Here is a 19,610-nt window from a genome sequence, read left to right as displayed (position 1 = left end):
CTGGGGTCGATTCGCTTCGTCCATGGCTGACGGAGGACGGACGGAGTCGATGGAGCAGTCGTTGGTCGTGCCCAGAGGTTGTCCCCTTGCGTGCACGGAAAATCGTGGCGACCGCCCCGTGCCCCGCGCTTTGGGGGGGGGGGGAGGGTGTGAGCGCGCTTCGACCTCACGGTCGTGTCAGATGTAACACCTCGGGTTGAGTTTGAAGGCGCCCGGAGGGAACCCGCACGGACAGTGATGGGTTTGCCCGGGGCCACCCAAACCCCCGTCGCCCCCCCCCCCCACCATGGACGGCCCTGCCCACGTGTGCTCATGAGGTTCGTCGGCGAGCAGCGGGCGGGCGGGCAGCGGGCTGCGTGTTTGGTCACAGCAGCAGAAGCAGCAGGCACGTGCACTGGGGTGAGCAGACGCAGCCAGTAGAGAAGATGCAAGTCCCCATGCCTAGCACGAACCCTGACTAGTCACCCAGACACTAGCCATAACCCTGACTAGTCACCCAGACACTAGCCATAACCCTGACTAGTCACCCAGACACTAGCCATAACCCTGACTAGTCACCCAGACAAACTCTGTCAATACTATCCAAACGCAATCCGTAACCCTAATCACACTAATTCAAGCACACACACAATAGCTATTACCTAACCACACTATTCAATAACATACGTGCCCTAACCACACTGTTCAAACACACACACTCACTCTAGCCCTAGCCACTCTCGCTACCGAGACAATTAACTCGCCACCAAACCCCATTAGCGACTTTTTCCACTTTGCTGATCGCCCTTCAAATTCTCGGTCCACGAGGCGGTTGGAGACCCAGGCTGGGCGAGAGGCGCGGAGGCGGAGGAGAGGCAGGGGGAGAGGCAGTGGGGGAGAGGCAGGGGGAGAGGCAGGGGGAGAGGCAGGGGGAGAGGCAGGGAGAGAGGCAGGGGGAGAGGCAGGGAGAGAGGCAGGGGGAGAGGCAGGGGGAGAGGCAGGGGGAGAGGCAAGGGGAGAGGCAGGGAGAGAGGCAGGGGGAGAGGCAGGGGGAGAGGCAGGGGGAGAGGCAGGGGGAGAGGCAAGGGGAGAGGCAGGGAGAGAGGCAAGGGGGAGAGGCAAGGGGGAGAGGCAGGGGAGAGAGGCAAGGGGGAGAGGCAGGGGAGAGAGGCAAGGAGAGAGGCAAGAGGGAGAGGCAAAGGGGAGAGGCAGGGGAGAGAGGCAAGGGGGAGAGGCAGGGGAGAGAGGATAGAGGCAAGGGGGAGAGGCAGGGGAGAGAGGCAAGGGGGAGAGGCAGGGGGAGAGGCAGGGAGAGAGGCAGGGGGAGAGGCAGGGGGAGAGGCAGGGAGAGAGGCAGGGGGGAGAGGCAGGGGAGAGAGGCAACTCCTTCCCCCCCCCCAACTCCTTCCTCCCCCCCCCAACTCCTTCCTCCCGCCAGGGCTGAGTACCGTGTGAATGGATGTGGGGGGTGGGTGTGGGGTTGTCGCTGTTGTCAATAAAAGTGACGGTTGCCGAATTCCGAAACGCATCGAGTGGCAAGGCGCACGAGGTGGCTGGGGCCGCTCGGTCCGGAGTCATCCCCCCTTATCCCCCCTTATCCCCCCACCCCCCCTTATCCCCCCACTATCCCCCCACCCCCCTTATCCCCCCACCCCCACCCCCCCCTTATCCCCCCACTATCCCCCCACCCCCCTTATCCCCCCACCCCCATCCCCCCCATCCCCCACCCCCTTATCCCCCCATCCCCCCTTATCCCCCCATCCCCCTTATCCCCCCACCCCCCCTTATCCCCCACCGTTCAACAATCAGTCTCAGCCAATGGGAGTGTATTTTTATTCCGTGCCAATATCGCCCTCGATAAAGCAGCCCCATCAAGTGCCACATTACCAGCACAGCAGCGCTACGCAGGCGTCTCCTGCCTCTTTGGGGCAAAGTCAGGTGGCTGCTGCTGCTGATGATCATGATGATCATGATGCTGCTGATGATCATGATGACACGACACCTCCCAATGATGGAATCACCCGCAATGCACCCGGCATCTCATCAGATCTCGGAAGCAAAGCACGTCTTCGGAGCTTGGATGGGTGGCCACGAACGTGCATAACAGGTGTTACAGACTCCACCCACCATGCCTAACTAATCACCACCCTCACATCCAACAAAGACAAATATTCCCCGTGTAGCCTTTACAGACTGTTGGGGCAAGTGCTGTTAGCGAGCACCTACTAAGGCCGGAATGGCATACGAGGAGAGGGGATGGGTGGCCACCACCACGCCTGGTCGCCTTTGTCTCACTCGTGGCAATGTTTTTACATATCGTACAAGGTACTCATTTGAGGCTGAGTCGACCTAGGGGAAGCCCAGGACCGGTTCAGATAATTGTCACTTGTGTTGGCTGTGAGCGGGAATCGAACTCGGGTCACCGAGTTTGTAGCACAGCGCGCAAACCACCACCACCGCTCCCCATAGACACACACACACATACACACACGTCTGATGAATGGTCCCCGTGTTGGCCTACCCGAACTGACCAACGTGGTGAAGTATGGTCAACCCCCCCCCACCCACCACCACCCGCCCCCACGTTCGACACGGCGTGGGGGACACCTTCATCCAGCAGTGGATTGACAAAAGAGGTGCCGTTACATTCTCATTATTATTATCATCATCAGGTAATACTTTAATTACGTCCGTGCATTAAAACACAATTTGTGACACAACGTACAGGCGAGGCAGCCCGAGCGCTCCACGGCAGCAGCGCGCTCGGGTAAAGCGCAGCACCTGCAGAGTTAGCACCTGCAGAGTCAGCACCTGCAGAGTTAGCACCTCCGTCGGGGAGATGGAGCGGTCAAAATTGGCCGCAGCGAGATGGGATTGTCGCGTCGCGGAATCGCAAGGCACGGACAGCTTAGCCGATGCCTTCAGCCAGCAGTGGATAGATCATGGCTGGTCCGATGAGAACGACGGTTAAGAGCGTGAAGTTTGTACCCCGCTCCCCGCCCCCCAATATTCCCACGTTGCGCTGCAAGGTCAGAGGAAGGTCAGGACCGCTCGCTAGTTTAACTGACGTGCCAGCTATTGCCCAGCGGCAGTTTGGTCCAGAGGACAACGTCGCATAGAAATCGCGTCGACGGCGAGCCACGCGGTAGCTTAAGAATCGATTATTTAGCTGATTGGTTGACTGGTGCGGGCACGTGGCACCAGCGGTAGCGCGTTCGCCGAGAGGTGCTTTTTGGTTCGAATCTAGCGGCCGCCCCGATTAATACTGCCGTGTGGTATTATGCAATTTTTTTTAACAGGTAAGGCCCACTGAGCTACGTAGCTCTTTTTGATAAGCGACCTGACCATCACAAATTAAAGTTCAAAGAAGTCGCTCATGTGGAAATGTACCGCAGATTAATACACTAAAGTCTAAACGCGTGGTGATGTCGATTCTAAATGAGGAGGGAAACCCCAGAGGACCCGGAGAAAAATCCACGCGTCAGGGTCGTGATGGAACCCACGACCTCCTGCATACCAGGCGAGGGAGTCAACATCTCTGAGCCACCAACACACGATCACGCAGACACGCACACAGAGCAGCCATCGCCCCCGTGCTGACAGACTGATGCACAGCGACCGCTGCCACTAGGGGTGCCCCTAGGCTAGACCACACGACGGCAGTCATTGCCCGCTACTAGCAGCAGACCAATGCCCCGTATCACTCGCGCAAATGAGAGATTCCTCTATCCTCGTCTCCTCCGAGTTCATACCGGGTAAAAACAAAATCAACTTGAGTCAATCTGCTGCTGGATGAAGGCCTCCCTCAAGCCGCATTACCTCTCACGAGCCTGCGATACATGAATCCACCTAGCCAGCGGCAGATTTTTGTAATGCTTTCATCGCTCCATCTCCACAGTGGACGTCCTGTTGGACGCGCTCCTTTCCACTAATATAACTGGCAGGAATTAATGAAGTTTAAACAAAATAACATCTTCTTTCCCAACCATCTCAATTCCTCACGTTCAATCGTTTCACAAGCTCCGCTCGGTAAGCTGTAGGAGCCATCACTTTTCAACATTCTAAATCGGCAGCTGAGACTAATGTAAGAGTCAGTAGAAACCAAGGGGGTATCTATACATGGATCGACCTGTGCTCGGTCTATTTATTTACGATACTGCTCCATTATAATTGCTTAAAAAATATATAAGATTCCACATATATTGAAAACATAACGCACTATTATTCGTATTATTCGTCCATAATAATTCCCAGACATGTAAAAGCCGGTTGGCCATTCTTCTGTAGAGATCGTGGTGGGATAGGGTAACGCAGCAGGATGGGAACAGACCTGTGCGAGAAAGTTCCGTGTGTGTTGTGATCAGGAGGAGGAGGGAGGTTGTTATGGGTGAGTCACTGCAGTGACACCCGGCTCTCAGAAACCAAGGGGAAGAGCAAAATTGAGACGTTGGTGGCGGTGGCGGCGGCGATGATGATGATGATGATGAGACTTTGAGGTCGTTAAAATTGAGCACCCATATCAAGCAGCCGGAAAGAAGCGACAGCGCGTGCCACGTGGTCCCTCGCGGCGTCGACGGTCGCCCGACCCCCCCCGACACCTCGTGGAGGTCTCAGTCCTTGAGCAGCAGCAGCTTGCAGGGGCACAGAGAGTCGTGGTGGAGCGACGTTACACGGCGGAGCTCCATCTCGGAGCCCAGCAGCACCTGCGTCCACTCGGCGCACACCTCCTCCACGCTGGGGCCCTCTCCGCCGAGCTCGGCGGGCATCACGGAGGGCCCCACCTCGTCCACGAGGCTCTGCGGAGCGTCGCCGCTGTGCACGTGGATCTGCGGACGGTCGCAGAGTCTCGTGACCATTTCTCAGGAGGGTCCTGCCACGCGTTCGCAGTGTGTGGGTGGGGTGGGTGGGTGGGTGGGGGTGGGGTGGGTGTGGGGTGGGTGGGTGGGTGTGGGGTGGGTGGGTGGGTGTGGGGTGGGTTGGTGTGGGGTGGGTGGGTGTGAGGTGGGTGGGTGGGTGTGGGGCGGGTGGGGTGGGTGTGGGGTGGGTGGGTGGGTGGGTGTGGGGTGGGTGGGTGGGTGTGGGGTGGGTGGGTGGGTGTGGGTGGGTGTGGGGTGGGTGGGTGTGGGGTGGGTGGGTGTGGGGCGGGTGGGTGAGTGTGGGGTGGGTGGGTGTGGGGTGGGTGGGCGTGGGGTGGGTGAGTGTGGTGTGGATAGGGGTGTGTGTGTGTGTGTGTGGGTGGGTGTGGGGTTGGGTGTGGGGTGGATAGGGGTGGGTGTGGGGTGGGTGAGTGTGGGGTGGATAGGGGTGTGTGTGTGTGGATGGGTGTGTGTGTGGGTGTGTGTGTGGTTGGCAAAACCGGCAAAACAACCCCCTACCTCCTCGCGGTGCCGGACGGGCAACTCTGTCGTGGACAGTGCTGTGGGGGGAGTTCCAATTTTGATTGGCTCCTCCCCTCATGGCATATGTGTCCACCACAGGGGCTAAACGGGGGCTCTGGACGGGTGCGAGGGGCTGGTAACCCCTCCACCTTCAATTAATTACCACAAAACCACGAATTAAAGTGAAATATGTAACAACTAAGCTTGTGCCGGAGGCCCCGGGGGGCCAGGCGTCTATGACGTCTCCTGGCCAAACCCCAATTGGCGGAGCCAGGAGATTGAATACCTACCCTCGGGGCTACTCCAGAAACAACGAAAAGCCACTACGGGTGGCCACGTGGAATGTTCGAACGCTCACTGCAGAGGAGAGGCTGCCACTCCTCTGTCGGGAGCTGGACCGGTACCGCCTGGATCTATGCGGCATTCAGGAGGTCCGGTGGACCGGCTCTGGCTCCTGCCACCATGAGGGGTGGACAGTCCTCTACTCGGGGCAGCAGACTGCCAAACAACAGGGTGTGGGTCTTCTTTTGAACAAAAGAATGAAGGGGGCGTGGGAGCGTGGCGGTGAGGTGTGGGAAGCTGTAAGCCCCAGGCTACTTTGGGCTCGCCTTCCCATCAACCGGAGGCGAGGAATGGTGGTCGTGGTTACTTATGCCCCCACCGAAGATGAACATCCGTGGAGGGATGCAGGCAAAGCCGATGAGTCAGATGCCTTCTATGACCTCCTGTCACAGGTGCTGGCTAAAGTGGCCCCTCGGGATAGAGTCATCATGTTGGGTGACTTCAATGCCCGAGTTGGTCATGATACTGGCACCTGGTCTGGAGTGATTGGAGGGCATGGGCCAGATCAGCTCAATAACAACGGTAGGAGGCTGCTAGATTTTTGTGCAGCCCATGGGCTTGTAATTACCAACACGCTGTTCCGGCATCGGCGCATCCACACAACATCATGGATGCATGCCGGGTCCAAGCAAGAACATCTGCTGGACTACATAGTGACGGACCAGCGAATGCGAGCCCATGTCCTTGACACCAGGACCTACCGTGGAGCTGATCTGCCCTCTGACCATCGACTAGTCATCTGTAAGATGCGCCTGCCATTCTTCCACTCCGGTGGTGGGTGTACACCCAGGACCCCATTCCAACCTAAAGTGGCCTGGTCTCAGTTATCTGATGAAAGTTGCAAGCGAGAATTTCATCATTGCTTGCGGCTTGGATTGGCATCGTCCCCGACTCCTCCTGATGTCGAGGGTAAATGGGCGAGGTTTAGGACTGTGACTCATGCAGCTGCAATGGCTGCTTTGGGTACGCGGTCCAGACCTCCCCAGACACCCTGGATGACAGAGGAGTTGTTCAGGATGGTTGAGAAAAAGCGACAGGCCCACTGTCATCGGCTACAGAATCCCACGTCAGAGAATGAGGAGGCTTACCGCAGCCTTCGCTCGGAGGTTCGGAGAGCCGTGAGGCGCTGCAAGGATGGGTGGTGGTCGCGGGTTGCTGAGGAGATGGAGTCTGCCTCAGTGGCCCGTGATCACAAATCGCTATTTAACTCCATCAAAAAAGTAACCTGCAGCGCCACACCTATTACCATCATTAGGGGAAAAAACGGTGATCCAATTTCCGACCCCCAGGAACAGGTTCGCAGATTTGCTGAGCATTTCTGTGAGGTCCTGGGGGAGGGAAAATCCCACAGCCAGGAAAACATCGTGGCACAAAGTGAGGATGACCCTGCTGAGGCTGCGGTGCCTCAAATATTGGATGAAGTCACCCCCTGTGAGTGGCTGGCTGAGGTGCCATCTGCTGAGGAAGTATTGAAGGCGATCCGGAGTCTGAGACCAGGAAAGGCAGCGGGCAGAGATGATCTCCCAAGCGAAATGCTGAGGGAGGGTGGCGTTTGTGCACAGACTGCCCTATATGACATCATAACAACAGTCTGGACCACTGGACGGGTTCCGCAGGATTGGAAGGATGCCCTGGTGGTCCCCCTTTTTAAGAAGGGGGACCGCACAGACTGTAACAACTACAGGGGCATCTCACTCCTCAGTGTGCCGGGAAAGGTCCTGGCAAGGATTATTCAGCATCGCCTTGCCAGGCACGCTGAGGAGAGGCTTGCGGAGCCCCAATGCGGTTTCAGGAAAGGGCGGTCCTGCACAGATGCCATATTTTCTGTCCGTCTGCTACAGCAGAGGTGTAGGGAATTCCAACAAGACCTACATCTCTGCTTTATTGACCTGGTCAAGGCCTATGATACCATCAGTAGGCCTGGGCTCTGGGTCGTTCTTCGTGCTTTTGGAGTACCTGACCCTCTGCTCACGATCATTAAGGACCTTCATGATGGTGAGCGGGCCCGGGTAAAACTACGTGGCCGGGAGTCAGAGCCATTCCCTGTACACCTTGGGGTGCGACAGGGATGTCCTCTGGCTCCCACATTATTTAACATCTATTTTGACCACGTAGTTCGTGAAGCCTTCAATAGCTGTACCGGGGGAATCTCCATATGGTACAGATATAATGGGAGGCTAATCGATGCCCGGGTGCGGTCAAGGGATGGCTCCCTATTGCTCAACCACGTTATGTATGCTGATGACTTGGTAATAGCTGCTCAGTCAGAGGAGGAGTTGGAGACGCTGCTGCTGAGACTGGAGCGTGCCACTAAGAGGTGGGGCCTTACCATCAGCCCCACCAAAACTAAGCACCTGCCTGGGTATTTTGTACCATCGGACACTCCACCCCCACAACTCCCAATCGGTGATGGGGCAGTTGTGGAGAGAGTGGAGAGTTTCCCATACCTGGGCAGTGTGCTTATGACTGGCTCCAGTTTAACAGCAGAGGTCTCACTCCGAATCAGTCGAGCGGCAATATCTTTTCATCGGTTGCGTAACGCTGTGTGGAAGCTACCTGGTCTGTCGCTCCGCACTAAGCTTCAGGTCTTCTCGGCCACGGTCATTCCCTCCCTTCTCTACGCTTGCGAAACGTGGACCCCCCTAATGGAACATCTTCGCCGGTTAGAAACATTTAGGCTGACCTGCCTACGATCCATCCTGGGTTTAACCAGACTGGATTGTGTGAGGAGCTCACAAATCCTTGAAAGATCTGGGCAGGGTCCCATCGGTGAGCTCCTCCGGCAGGCAAGGCTGCGATGGCTGGGTCATGTAGCCCGCATGCCCAGCCACCGCATGCCGAAACAGCTTTTGTTTGGCCGGATTGAGGGGGCTAAGCGGGCGCGGCACGGGCTAGAGAAGAGATGGAGTGATGTGGTACAGGAGGACGTGGAGCTGAGTGGACTTGCCGATGACTGGTACCAGCGGTGTCAAGATCGGCCTCTGTGGAGGAGGCTCGTGAAGGATGCTACTGGGCAGTTGGAGGCAGTCGCCCTCCAACAACAACGGAGGGCGGAGGAGCGACGCTCACAACAGCGAGCGGAGCGCCGGGTGGCTAAAGCACAGCAGGTTGGCACAGTAGGGGGCACAGGTGGTGCATCAGCCAGTCATCTCAGTCAGTCGACCCGTGGCACCTGGGTCTGCCCCGTGACCTCCTGCCAGCGGGCGTTCGACACTTCACGTGGCCTCAGGGTGCACATAGCCTGGCACAAGCGTCGTGGTGACGTCACCGCCACTTAGTGGCGAATGGCGGTTGTTGTTGTTGTGGTTGGGTGGGTGTGGGGGAGTGGTGGTGTAGTGGTTAGTGTGCTCACGCTACGAAAACCCGGCGACTCGGTATTTGATTCCCGCTCACAGTCGACACCGATTATCTGAACCGGTCCTGGGCCTCCCCCTAGGTCGACTCGGCCTCAAACGAGTACCTGGTGCGGTGTGCAAACATCGCCACTGGGGAGACAAAGACGGCCGGGCGTGGTGCTGGCCACCCACCCCCTCGTGTGCCGTGGCAGCCTTCATAGGTGCTGCTTGCTAACAGCACTTGCCCCTACAGCCTGTTCAAGCTATATGGGCGGGGGGGGGGGATCTTGTCTTTGGTTACCGCTGCAGTACAATTCCAATGGAGGACATTCACTCGTTCATTAGTGGCGCAATATTTTAAAATTTGGCGAATTTGGACCTGCAGCGTCCGCTGCGAGCCAAGCGGAGCGTTTATAGGGGTGGGCGACACCGGCAGGCGGGCGCTCACCAGGGCCACGCTCACCAGGGCTCCGCTCACCAGGGCCACGCTCACCACTGCCACGCTCACCAGGGCCACGCTCACCACTGCCATGCTCACCACTGCCACGCTCACCAGGGCCCCGCTCACCAGGGCCACGCTCACCAGGGCCACGCTCACCAGGACCACGCTCACCAAGGCCACGCTCACCACTGCCACGCTCACCAGGGCCACGCTCACCAGGGTCACGCTCACCAGGGCCACGCTCACCACTGCCACGCTCACCACTGCCACGCTCACCAGGGCCACGCTCACCACTGCCAGGCTCACCAAGGCCACGCTCACCAGGGCCACGCTCACCACTGCCACGCTCACCACTGCCACGCTCACCAGGGCCACGCTCACCACTGCCAGGCTCACCAAGGCCACGCTCACCAGGGCCACGCTCACCACTGCCACGCTCACCACTGCCACGCTCACCAGGGCCACGCTCACGACGCCACGCTCACCAGGGCCACGCTCACCAGGGCCACGCTCACCAGGGCCATGCTCACCAGGGCCACACTCACCAGGGTCACACTCACCAGGGCCACGCTCACCAGGGCCACGCTCACCACTGCCACACTCACCACTGTCACGCTCACCAGGGCCACGCTCACCACTGTCACGCTCACCAGGGCCACGCTCACCGGGGCAGGCGCTGCTGCAATTGTAACTGCGGGCCACGTCACCGCCCACGGCCGTAGTGACAATGGTGAAGATGATTGTGACGATGACTGTGACAATGATAGTGACGGTGGTGGTGATGATGATGATGATCTTGATTATTATAATTATTATCATGGTAATGATGATGATTATGGTTAATATGATGATGATGGTGATGATGCTGATGGTGGTGCCCTGACAGTGCGCGAGGTGAGAGTCTGGTGTGTGTGTTTGTGTGTCCTCACCCGTGAGTACATCTTCTCTGACAGGAAGGGCCGGATGATGGCGAAGAGCGACTGGAAGATGAGCGGCGTGTTGAGCAGGTGTATGGAGCGCACCTTGATGGGGAAGGAGTCCTGTCCACACAACCGCACACGCTCCGTGGGTTAGACCCAGGCCACGGCGCATCGCGAGAGGCACACCGGACGCGGCGTGCCGGGCCGGTGCAGGCAGCGTCGACCACGACACCACCGTGATGACGATTACAGAAACATCTCCGGAAAGTCGGCAACCGGTCATCGTTTCACGTGGAATTTTCGTCGGCAAGAGGTGGGAGTGCCCACACTTTCCCCCACCAGCACGCTGCACCCCGCCGATGGATTAACGATGGTGGGCGGCGCGGGGGATGAAGATGTTTAACTGCCGAGCAGGGAAATTGCATCGAACCAACCAACCCCCTCCAAATTGCGAGTCCGGGGGTACTGCTGACCACCACCACCACCACCATCATCATCATCACTCCACCGTGGCAGATGCTGCCCTCGTTTGTCCAGGGTCACGAGAAGGTCGAACCCACCATGCCGCGTGGTGTACTGGTCGATATTTGCTTGCTTCACGCATGCCACAAACCCGGCAAAACCTGGAAAACGACTCGTCTAGCTCATCGCGCTCCTCTGGCCTCGTGCAAACACATGCTTCTGACCGTCCCGATTGTCATGCGGTTACCGGTGAATGCAACGGAGAAAGGAACGCGAGTGAGTAAAGAAAATAAAAACAGATACCACGCACACACGGACACACCGTGAGGACGCTGGCGATTCGGCGCGCCATGGTGGGGCCCACGCGGGCCACGTGGCCGAAGCGGAGGCCCCGCAGGTCGAAGATGACCGTGACGCCGCGTAGCTGCGTGCGCGCGTCCCGTGCCAGCAGCTCCGAGGTGAGGAGGCTCACGCGGAACACCTCCGTGGCAGAGTGCACCTTGGGGTCCCAGCGGTCTGCGCCACGCGACAACACCGCGAGCGCACGCCACCCGTGGCGTCAGGGCAGTCCGACCCTGCTGCTGACGAGACGCTGAATGTCGAAACCAGTCCTGGTCTATAAACACCACGAAGATGTTTACCCGTGCAATCATTGACTGGCACGTAATGCGCGCATCGGTTTAGCTCGAAGGTCAGCGGATTAAGAATCGATTTGTTTTTATCTTTATGTAATTTTATGACACTGGTACCACTACTGATACTGATGAGACAGTTGATGATGCTGCTGCTGCTGCTACTACTAGTGATGCTGCTGCTACTGCTGCTAATGATATTGATGATGATGATGCTGCTGCTACTAGTAGTACTACTGCTGATTCTGATACTTCTGATGATGACGCTGTTGCTACTGCTGATGCTGCTACTGCTGCTGCTCCTGCTGCTGCTACTAACGCCAATGCTCCTGCTGATGATGCTGCTACTACTACTGCTGCTGCTGTTCCTGCTGCTGCTGCTACTCCTGCTGCTGATGACGCTACTGGTGCTGCTGCTGGCCGTGAGCCGCACCGACGCGGTAGAGAAGCACCGTGCGGCCGTGCGTGTCGGGCCGTGCCAGGGCCCCGTGGTAGCCCCGAGCCAGCAGTGGCAGCAGCGGACCCGGGCGCAGGTCCCCAACGAGCTCCGAGCACTCCTCCCTCCAGCGGTGGTAATTCCTCAGCAGCTGTAATCAACATCACCGCCATCATTATCATCACCATCACCATCATTATCGTTACCACCAACATCACCACCACCGTCATCATCACCATCATCATCACAAGCAGCATCATCATCACTACCGTCATCATCATCATCACAAGCAGCATCATCATCAACCCCACCATCACTGTCATCATCATCAGAAGCAGCAGCAGCTGCATCATCATCACCATCATCATCAGAAGCAGCATCATCATCATCACCACCGTCATCATCGTCACAAGCAGCATCATCATCACCACCACTATCATCATCATCAGAAGCAGCAGAATCAACATGAATGTTGAAATTCTTCTGTACCGTACGTAGCCAACCGTGCTAATCGGAGGAAGCACAACAAACCAAACACAAGAAGCAGGTCTAAAGAAATTAGTGTTCACCCTGGATGTTCAAAGTGCATAGCTCCAGTGGCTTCCTAATATCGGAACGAAGAGCGTTCCAGACGGCCGCAGAAGCGCATCTGGAAGCGCGCGCTCCTGTGACCGTCTTTGTTCGATGGCTAGACAGCAGCAGCAGCATCATCATCATCAGCCGCAGAATCAACACGAGCAGCGTGATCAGCAGCAGCACAATGATGAGTATCAACAGCACACGTGACATGATAATCAGCATCATCAGCATCATGATCATCAGCAGGCAGCAGACCAAGCACAATCAGCAGAAGGCTCCACGGGGGTTGAACGTGAGAGCAGCAACACGTGGAGGTAGAAGGAGCAAGATGAGCAGCAGCGAGAGTAGAGAGACACGGAGGTGACTGTCGTGACCTGCGGCAGGCTTGAAACTCCTCGCTCCAGCGGTGGGAATGCGTCAGCGTCTACATCATCATCAGCAGCAGTGTCAGCAGCATCATGAGCAGCATGAGCAGTATCATCATCATCATCATCAGCGGAAACATCAACACCATCATCAGCAGAAACATCATCATCATCGGCAGTAACATCAACACCATCATCATCAGAAGTAACATCAACACCACCATCATCAGCAGTAACATCAACACCATCATCATCAGCAGTAACATCAACACCATCATCATCAGCAGTAACATCAACACCATCATCATCAGCAGTAGCATCAACACCATCATCATCATCAGCAGTAACACCAACACCATCATCATCAGCAGTAACATCAACACCGCCATCAGCAGTAGCACCAACACCATCATCATCAGCAGTAGCACCAACACCATCATCAGCAGTAACATCAACACCATCGTCAGCAGCAGTAACATCAACACCATCATCATAAACAATACCATTACACCATCATCAGCAGTAACATCAACACCATCATCATCAGCAGTAGCACCAACACCATCATCAGCAGTAACATCAACACCACCATCATCAGCAGTAACATCAATACCATCATCAGCAGCAGTAACATCAACACCATCATCAGCAGCAGTAGCACCAACACCATCATCATCAGCAGTAACATCAACACCACCATCATCAGCAGTAACACCAACACCATCATCATCAGCAGTAGCACCAACACCATCATCATCAGCAGTAACATCAACACCACCATCACTCGCCTCATACGCAGCAGATTTGTAAACATGAAATCATCATCACCGCCACAGTGATGAGGATGATGATGATGATTTTGAACTCCGTTCTACACTTCTGGGTACACTTTGCAGATAGCCCCGCGTGCCCCCTGCCCGTATCACTGGGTGCAGCTTGGAACTGCGAATCGTCTCGGTCGCGTGCAGTGTCAATATCACCAGGGGGGTGCTCAGAGCCGTCAGCTCGCCAACGCCACCAACCACCACCACCACTGTCAGCACAGACAAAGATCCCCCGTGTCGCCTTAACAGACTGTAGGGGCAAGTGCCGTTAGCGAGTAGCACCTATGAAGGCCAGAACGGCACACGAGGGGGTGCCTTTGTCTCCACAGTGGCGATGTCTACTACACACCGCACCAGGTACTCACTTGATATCGAGTCGACCTAGGGGAGAGGCCCAGGACCGGTTCAAATAATCGTCACCGGTGTTGGCCGTGCAGTGAGCCTTAATCGAACCCAGGCTGCCGGGTCCGTAGCGCAGCGCACTACCCGCTACACTACCACTCCCCACACACACAACACCTGGCACGCACCTGGCACGGAGTATCGAGCGACTCACCTGGAAGGCTTGCGCGCAGTCGAGGTCACGGGCCCGCACGAAGGCCATCAGGAAATCGTCGGCGAGGCAGATCGGGACGCCGGGGAGGTCCCGCAGGGCGAGGCCACGGAGCTCCCGCACGCGGGCCCTCACCACGGGGTGCTCATTGGGCAGGTCGCGCGGCTCTGCTGGGCCACCCGCGTCCGTCATTTCCCAGCCAGGGAGGATTGCCATCGACGGCTGTGGCGTCACAAGGGCGGTCGTGTCAACCACGTGGGTTCGATCACCGAGCGTGACGACGCCTTGCTGTGTGTGCAGGGTGCTTCAAACGAACAAACACAAAACATGTTAGCGCGTATATGGGACTGTCGTTTTTAATGGGAGGGAAAATAGCAACGGATAATACACCGTACACATGATAACAAATGTCATGTTAATAGCTTCAGAAAGTGGAAGAGTCTTCACTTGTTCGCCATCGTTGTCAACACGTGGCCTGGAACCTTCTCCAAGTTTGTCTCTAGAGCCCGGAGGCAGCACATTTCTCGTGATATTGTTGCACATTCTCAGAAGCGTTCAACATTTGCTTGAACTCCCCTGTATTTGGAGTTTGTGCGTCTCTCTCTCCCCGTGGATTTTTCTCCGGGTTCTCCAGTTTCCCCCTCCGCCCCCCACATTTAGAATGAACACCACGCGTTGAGAGAGACCATGTGGTTGCTGCGGTACATTTCCACGTGATGTCAGCCGCCACTTCGCCCAGCTATAATTTGTGATAGACGGGTCGCTTTTGAAACAAGAGCTGTACGGCTCAGTGGGGCCTTACCGTGAAAAATTAAAATATATTATTTGGGTCTTTCGGTAAAGTCACGTAAATAGGTTAAAATTAATTGAAATGAAATAAACAAAAAACTACCACGTTTCGATCACAACACAAGCGACCGAAAACTGTTTCAGTTTCACAAAACTGAAACAGTTTTCCTCCTGATGACGATCGTAGTAGTTTTTTGTTTATTTTATTTTGTATTAATTTGACCCTATCTACGTGACTTTACCGAAAGACCCAAAGAAATATGAATTATTGCAGTCACGAAAGCTTTAAGTCAATATAAAATTAAAAAAAATAGTTTAGTTTAATTTCTCCCTCGGGACACTTTGTGGAACGCTGCTACTATAGACTGGCTGCGAGTAGGGATTCATTATCGGCGTCTCTCGTGTGCATTCCCAGCACACGCGAGACTCTCCACCAGGGGCAGCTCGAGTCCCCCTGGTGGAGAGTCTCTCGTGTGCTGGGCACCAGGGGCAGCTCGAGTCCCCCTGGTGGAGAGTCTCTCGTGTGCGTACCCAGCACACGAGAGACTCTCCACCAGGGGCAGATCGAGTCCCCCTAGTGGAGAGTCTCTCGTGTGCGTACCCAGCACACTTGACCCCACGGCACGAGAACTTCCCGTACGCCTGTGGCGTGCCGCTTGTCATTTATACTGCTGGGTGGACAGAGGGGGAGGGGTACGGTGGATTTAAACTGCCGCGCCAGGAGATCGAATCGAACCGTGCACTACAGCATTGCAAGTGGAGTGTGTGCTCACACCGTGACACTACAGCATTGCAAGTGGAGTGTGCGCACACCGTGACACTACAGCATTGCAAGCCGAGTGTGCTCACACCGTTACACTACAGCATTGCAAGTGGAGTGTGCTCACCTGTGACACTACAGCATTGCAAGTGGAGTGTGCTCACCTGTGACACTACAGCATTGCAAGTGGAGTGTGCTCACCTGTGACACTACAGCATTGCAAGTGGAGTGTGCTCACCTGTGACACTACAGCATTGCAAGTGGAGTGTGCTCACACCTGTGACACTACAGCATTGCAAGTGGAGTGTGTGCTCACCTGTGACACTACAGCATTGCAAGTGGAGTGTGCTCACACCGTGACACTACAGCTGCTCCCCTTACGTTAATCCATCGTCGAGTTATAGCTCACCTTTGGTCACAGCATAATTTTACTGGACATCTGTGGAAAAAGAGCTTTATAGCTCATCGGATTCCTCCAGTATAGTTAAATATTCCAATTATGACTGCATGTAGTCTGTGTGCTTATAACGGCTGCTGCTGATGATGATGATTATGCTGCTGATGATGGTGCTGCTGACGATTTTGCTGCTGATTCTGCTGACGATGATTCTGCTGCTGACGATGATTCTGGTGCTGACGATGATTCTGCTGTTGTTGATTCTACTGCTGATGATTGTGAGAACCCGCGCACGCACTCACCTCCTCAGTCTGTGTTGTGTGATCACTGCGCTCCGCACTCCGTCATCCTGCACGTCAAATCGAGATCCTGCTCTCGAGTCCAGGATCTCTCCAATCCCCGAGTCTCACAGTCCCCGCGTATCTTACGAGTATCTCGGTCCACGTGTCTCTGGAGTCTCAACAGTCCCTCAGGCCGAGGATCCCGATTCCCTGGGTACCGGATTCCTCGAGTCTTGAGTCGGATCCCGAGTTCCAAGTGAGAGTCTCTAAAGTTCCGAGTTTCTAAACCGCCGAGTCCTTCAATCCCCGAGTCTGTGAGTCCTTGACTCGGTGGGGGGGGGGGGTGCCTTGAATCACCACCTCGGTCGTTGTGCGATCAGCCTACGAACCTTCGAGTCCGATTGCTCGACTCTGACTCCTTGAGTTCCTTTTATCTTCGAGTCCCTGCGAGTCCCCGTCGGGAGTTGGGGAGTTCTCTCAAATGTCACGGAGCGATTCCTTGAGCGGCAGAGTCCTCTAGGCCCTGGCGAGTCGCCGCGTGGAGTTCACGTGGGCAGCACGCGCGGCGAGTCGCAGTCGAAGAGGAGCGAGCCCGAGAGCGAGCGCTGCGATGAACGCGCCGGCAATTTGTTTATTTATTCATGCGAGTTATTTATTGTGTTTACATTTGCCGAGGGGATTAATGAATGACAGCCAACCCCGAAGGCGGAGAGAGGAACGATGCCAGTGGCAGTGGCAAGCGGCTGAGCACGAATCACCCCCCCCCCCCCCTGCCACGGTGTCCAGTTTATTGGAAGAGAATTGTGCAAGAGTCCGACAGATTGTGGTGGTGGTGGTGGGAGCGGTGGCGCAGTGGTTAGCGCGCTGCGCTGTGAAACCCAGCGACCCGAAGCGAGATTGATGGGCAGTCGCGGCGAACATGAGTGGCGAGTTATTTCTGAAGTGAAATCGGATCTCCGTCTCCACCCTCCTCTCCACCACCGCCGCCGCCGCCCGACTCACACCGCTCCCACCAGCCTGAATGGTGAAGTATGGTCAAGCAACGCTCCGCCACTTATTTGGACGTAGTGGAGGGAGGGGTGGGGGAGGTCTCAATCCAACAGTGAAGCGAACTGGCCCGCATGAATATTTATTCGATTCCCGCCCACGGCTAACATCAGTGGCTCAGTGAGATATGAACATGGTCACTGGGCATCCGCATGGTTAAAGCAAGCATCTGCCGTGGTGTATGATGCCACATCAGCACTGGGAGTACAAAGGTGGCAGGGCGTCGTTGCTAATGATAAAACACATTTAGTTGAAAACACATTCTGTCAACTAATGTTTACGTTTAGTCACAGCTGCAAGCGGAGGAGCCCCATGCACATGCACGCACATAACTATTGGCAATTTGCTGCTGGATGTTGACCATACTTCACCACGCTCGTCAGTACGCGGGTGTGTGAAGGCGGTGGGGGGCATAGACGTGGGGGGCATAGTACCATACAACAACAAGTTGTATTGCCCACCAGCGGCGAGATGTTGACTGGCCTGGTATGGCTGAGGTCGTGCGTTCGATCCCGACCCTGACGTCGCCTGCTGCTGTATATTTGGAGTTTTTGTGTCTCCCCGTGGTCGCGTGGATTTTTCTCCGGGTCCTCCGGTTTTTCCCCTCCACATTTAGAATCGCCGTGCGTCTCGAGTATGTGGCTGCTGCTATAAAGTTCCACACGATGATAAGCCTCTTCATCGAGCTATCATTTGTGGTAGCCTGGTCGCTTCTGAACAAGGGCCATATAGCTGAGTTGGCCTTACTTGGTAAAATGTTTTTTATATAGTTGGTGTAACTCCCACGCCCACGACCTGCGTAAACGGTTCTGGACAAACACGTTTGTGCAGTTCATGATAAAGTGTTTTGTTTCTTGTGGCTTGTCTTAGAGATCGCGTCCATGTGAATGTGTCGTAACCACCTCCCCCCGACACAGCCGATCAGCAAGGAGCGTCACGTGAACAGAACGTGGCGATGCATTTACTTTTCTCGCATCGTCACCGGCGGTTGGATGTCAACCACCAAAATAATCAGACAGCAGCATCAGCAGCAGGATCGTAATTGGCCGTGTCGATTGGAGGTGGGTCTACGGCAGAATTCCGCGACATAGCCCAATAAAAACAAACTTTACAAAATTATCATGCAGAATATTGGGTCGGGAAAGCATTACGTGTTAAATGTACTCGTCTGGCCCGACCGTCATATCCCGGTTCGACCCTGCGGGTGATTTCGATATGCGACAAGACGTGGCGCATTCCGGATGGCCCATCCATTGCCCCACTCCTCCTCCACCCCCCAAAAAGAGAGAAATCCTTCACGAATATTAAATATTTCCACGTTTGACTGCGTACCATGTCGCAGTGGCGATAAATACATCAACGGGTCTTCACAATGATGCGACGGCTTTGGACTCGTCTGAAAGTTCGTGAGAAAATATTCGAGCCAACGTGTCGCATCTGTTTTTGTTTTCAAAGGGCATGGGCAGTTCATACGCGGCCACTATCAACGTCCTCTGCATCAGTCACCAATCAGTGAGGCTGTGCGGAACGCAAACACGCGAACAGCTGAGCATGCAAGTCGCACCGAGTGTCAACACACGCGAGTAGCAAACGATACCACGTTCGTCAATAACAGCGCGGTTAATAAAAAAAGGTTAAAATGTATAACAGGCGACGTTTCGGGCAATGGATCTTCGTCATAACATATGAAACAGGCCAGAACAGAGACGGGGGATTAAGAGTTGGTGACTGCACTTGATGACACGATGGGGCCTTGATGAAAAATTAAATTAACGTTCTGATGTCCCTCGTTTTCTTTTTTTTAAATGGGCAGTCACTTACCTATCCAAAGTGCTGTTTCTGGACCAACGCTCTCAAAATAGTATGACTTTCCACAACACTCAAGTGCGTTGTACCCACAGGAACCGACTTCTGGTATTCACTCATTATCTGTTCATGCCCCCCCCCCCCACCAAACACTTGAAATCCTACCCGGCGGTACAACTCAGCTCACCGCAGTTAATCGATCGGTATAGATGGCGCGTGGTGGGGTAAAGTGTGAGTACTCTAGCGCAGGAGTCGGTCGCGCCCCAGAGGGTGGCGCCTCTCA

General features: G+C 55.5%; 1 protein-coding gene across 2 annotated transcripts; it reads right to left on the bottom strand.

Annotated features, from left to right (window-relative positions):
* Positions 1-2,632: 2,632 nt before the first annotated feature.
* On the bottom strand, positions 2,633-19,106 carry LOC142924624 (alpha-tocopherol transfer protein-like). 2 transcript variants are annotated; one of them, XM_076067194.1, is made up of 6 exons: positions 16,496-19,106; positions 14,251-14,551; positions 11,924-12,077; positions 11,181-11,374; positions 10,406-10,516; positions 2,633-4,805 (listed from the first exon to the last, which is right to left on the bottom strand). In XM_076067194.1, the coding sequence occupies exons 2-6, from the start codon at positions 14,461-14,463 to the stop codon at positions 4,590-4,592; spliced, it is 888 nt and encodes a 295-aa protein (XP_075923309.1). In that variant the 5' UTR covers positions 14,464-14,551; positions 16,496-19,106; the 3' UTR covers positions 2,633-4,589. The 2 variants fall into 2 exon arrangements, with proteins under 2 accessions (XP_075923309.1, XP_075923310.1); XM_076067195.1 differs by having other exon boundaries at positions 14,251-14,469.
* Between the last annotated feature and the right edge of the window lie 504 nt (positions 19,107-19,610).

The sequence above is a fragment of the Petromyzon marinus genome, chromosome 15 (assembly GCF_048934315.1).
Source record: "Petromyzon marinus isolate PM22_M1 ecotype Great Lakes invasive population chromosome 15, UKy_Petmar_22M1.pri1.0, whole genome shotgun sequence".
NCBI lineage: Eukaryota > Metazoa > Chordata > Hyperoartia > Petromyzontiformes > Petromyzontidae > Petromyzon > Petromyzon marinus.
Note: the sequence above shows the minus strand (reverse complement) of the source record. Positions and strands in the feature narration are given on the sequence as shown.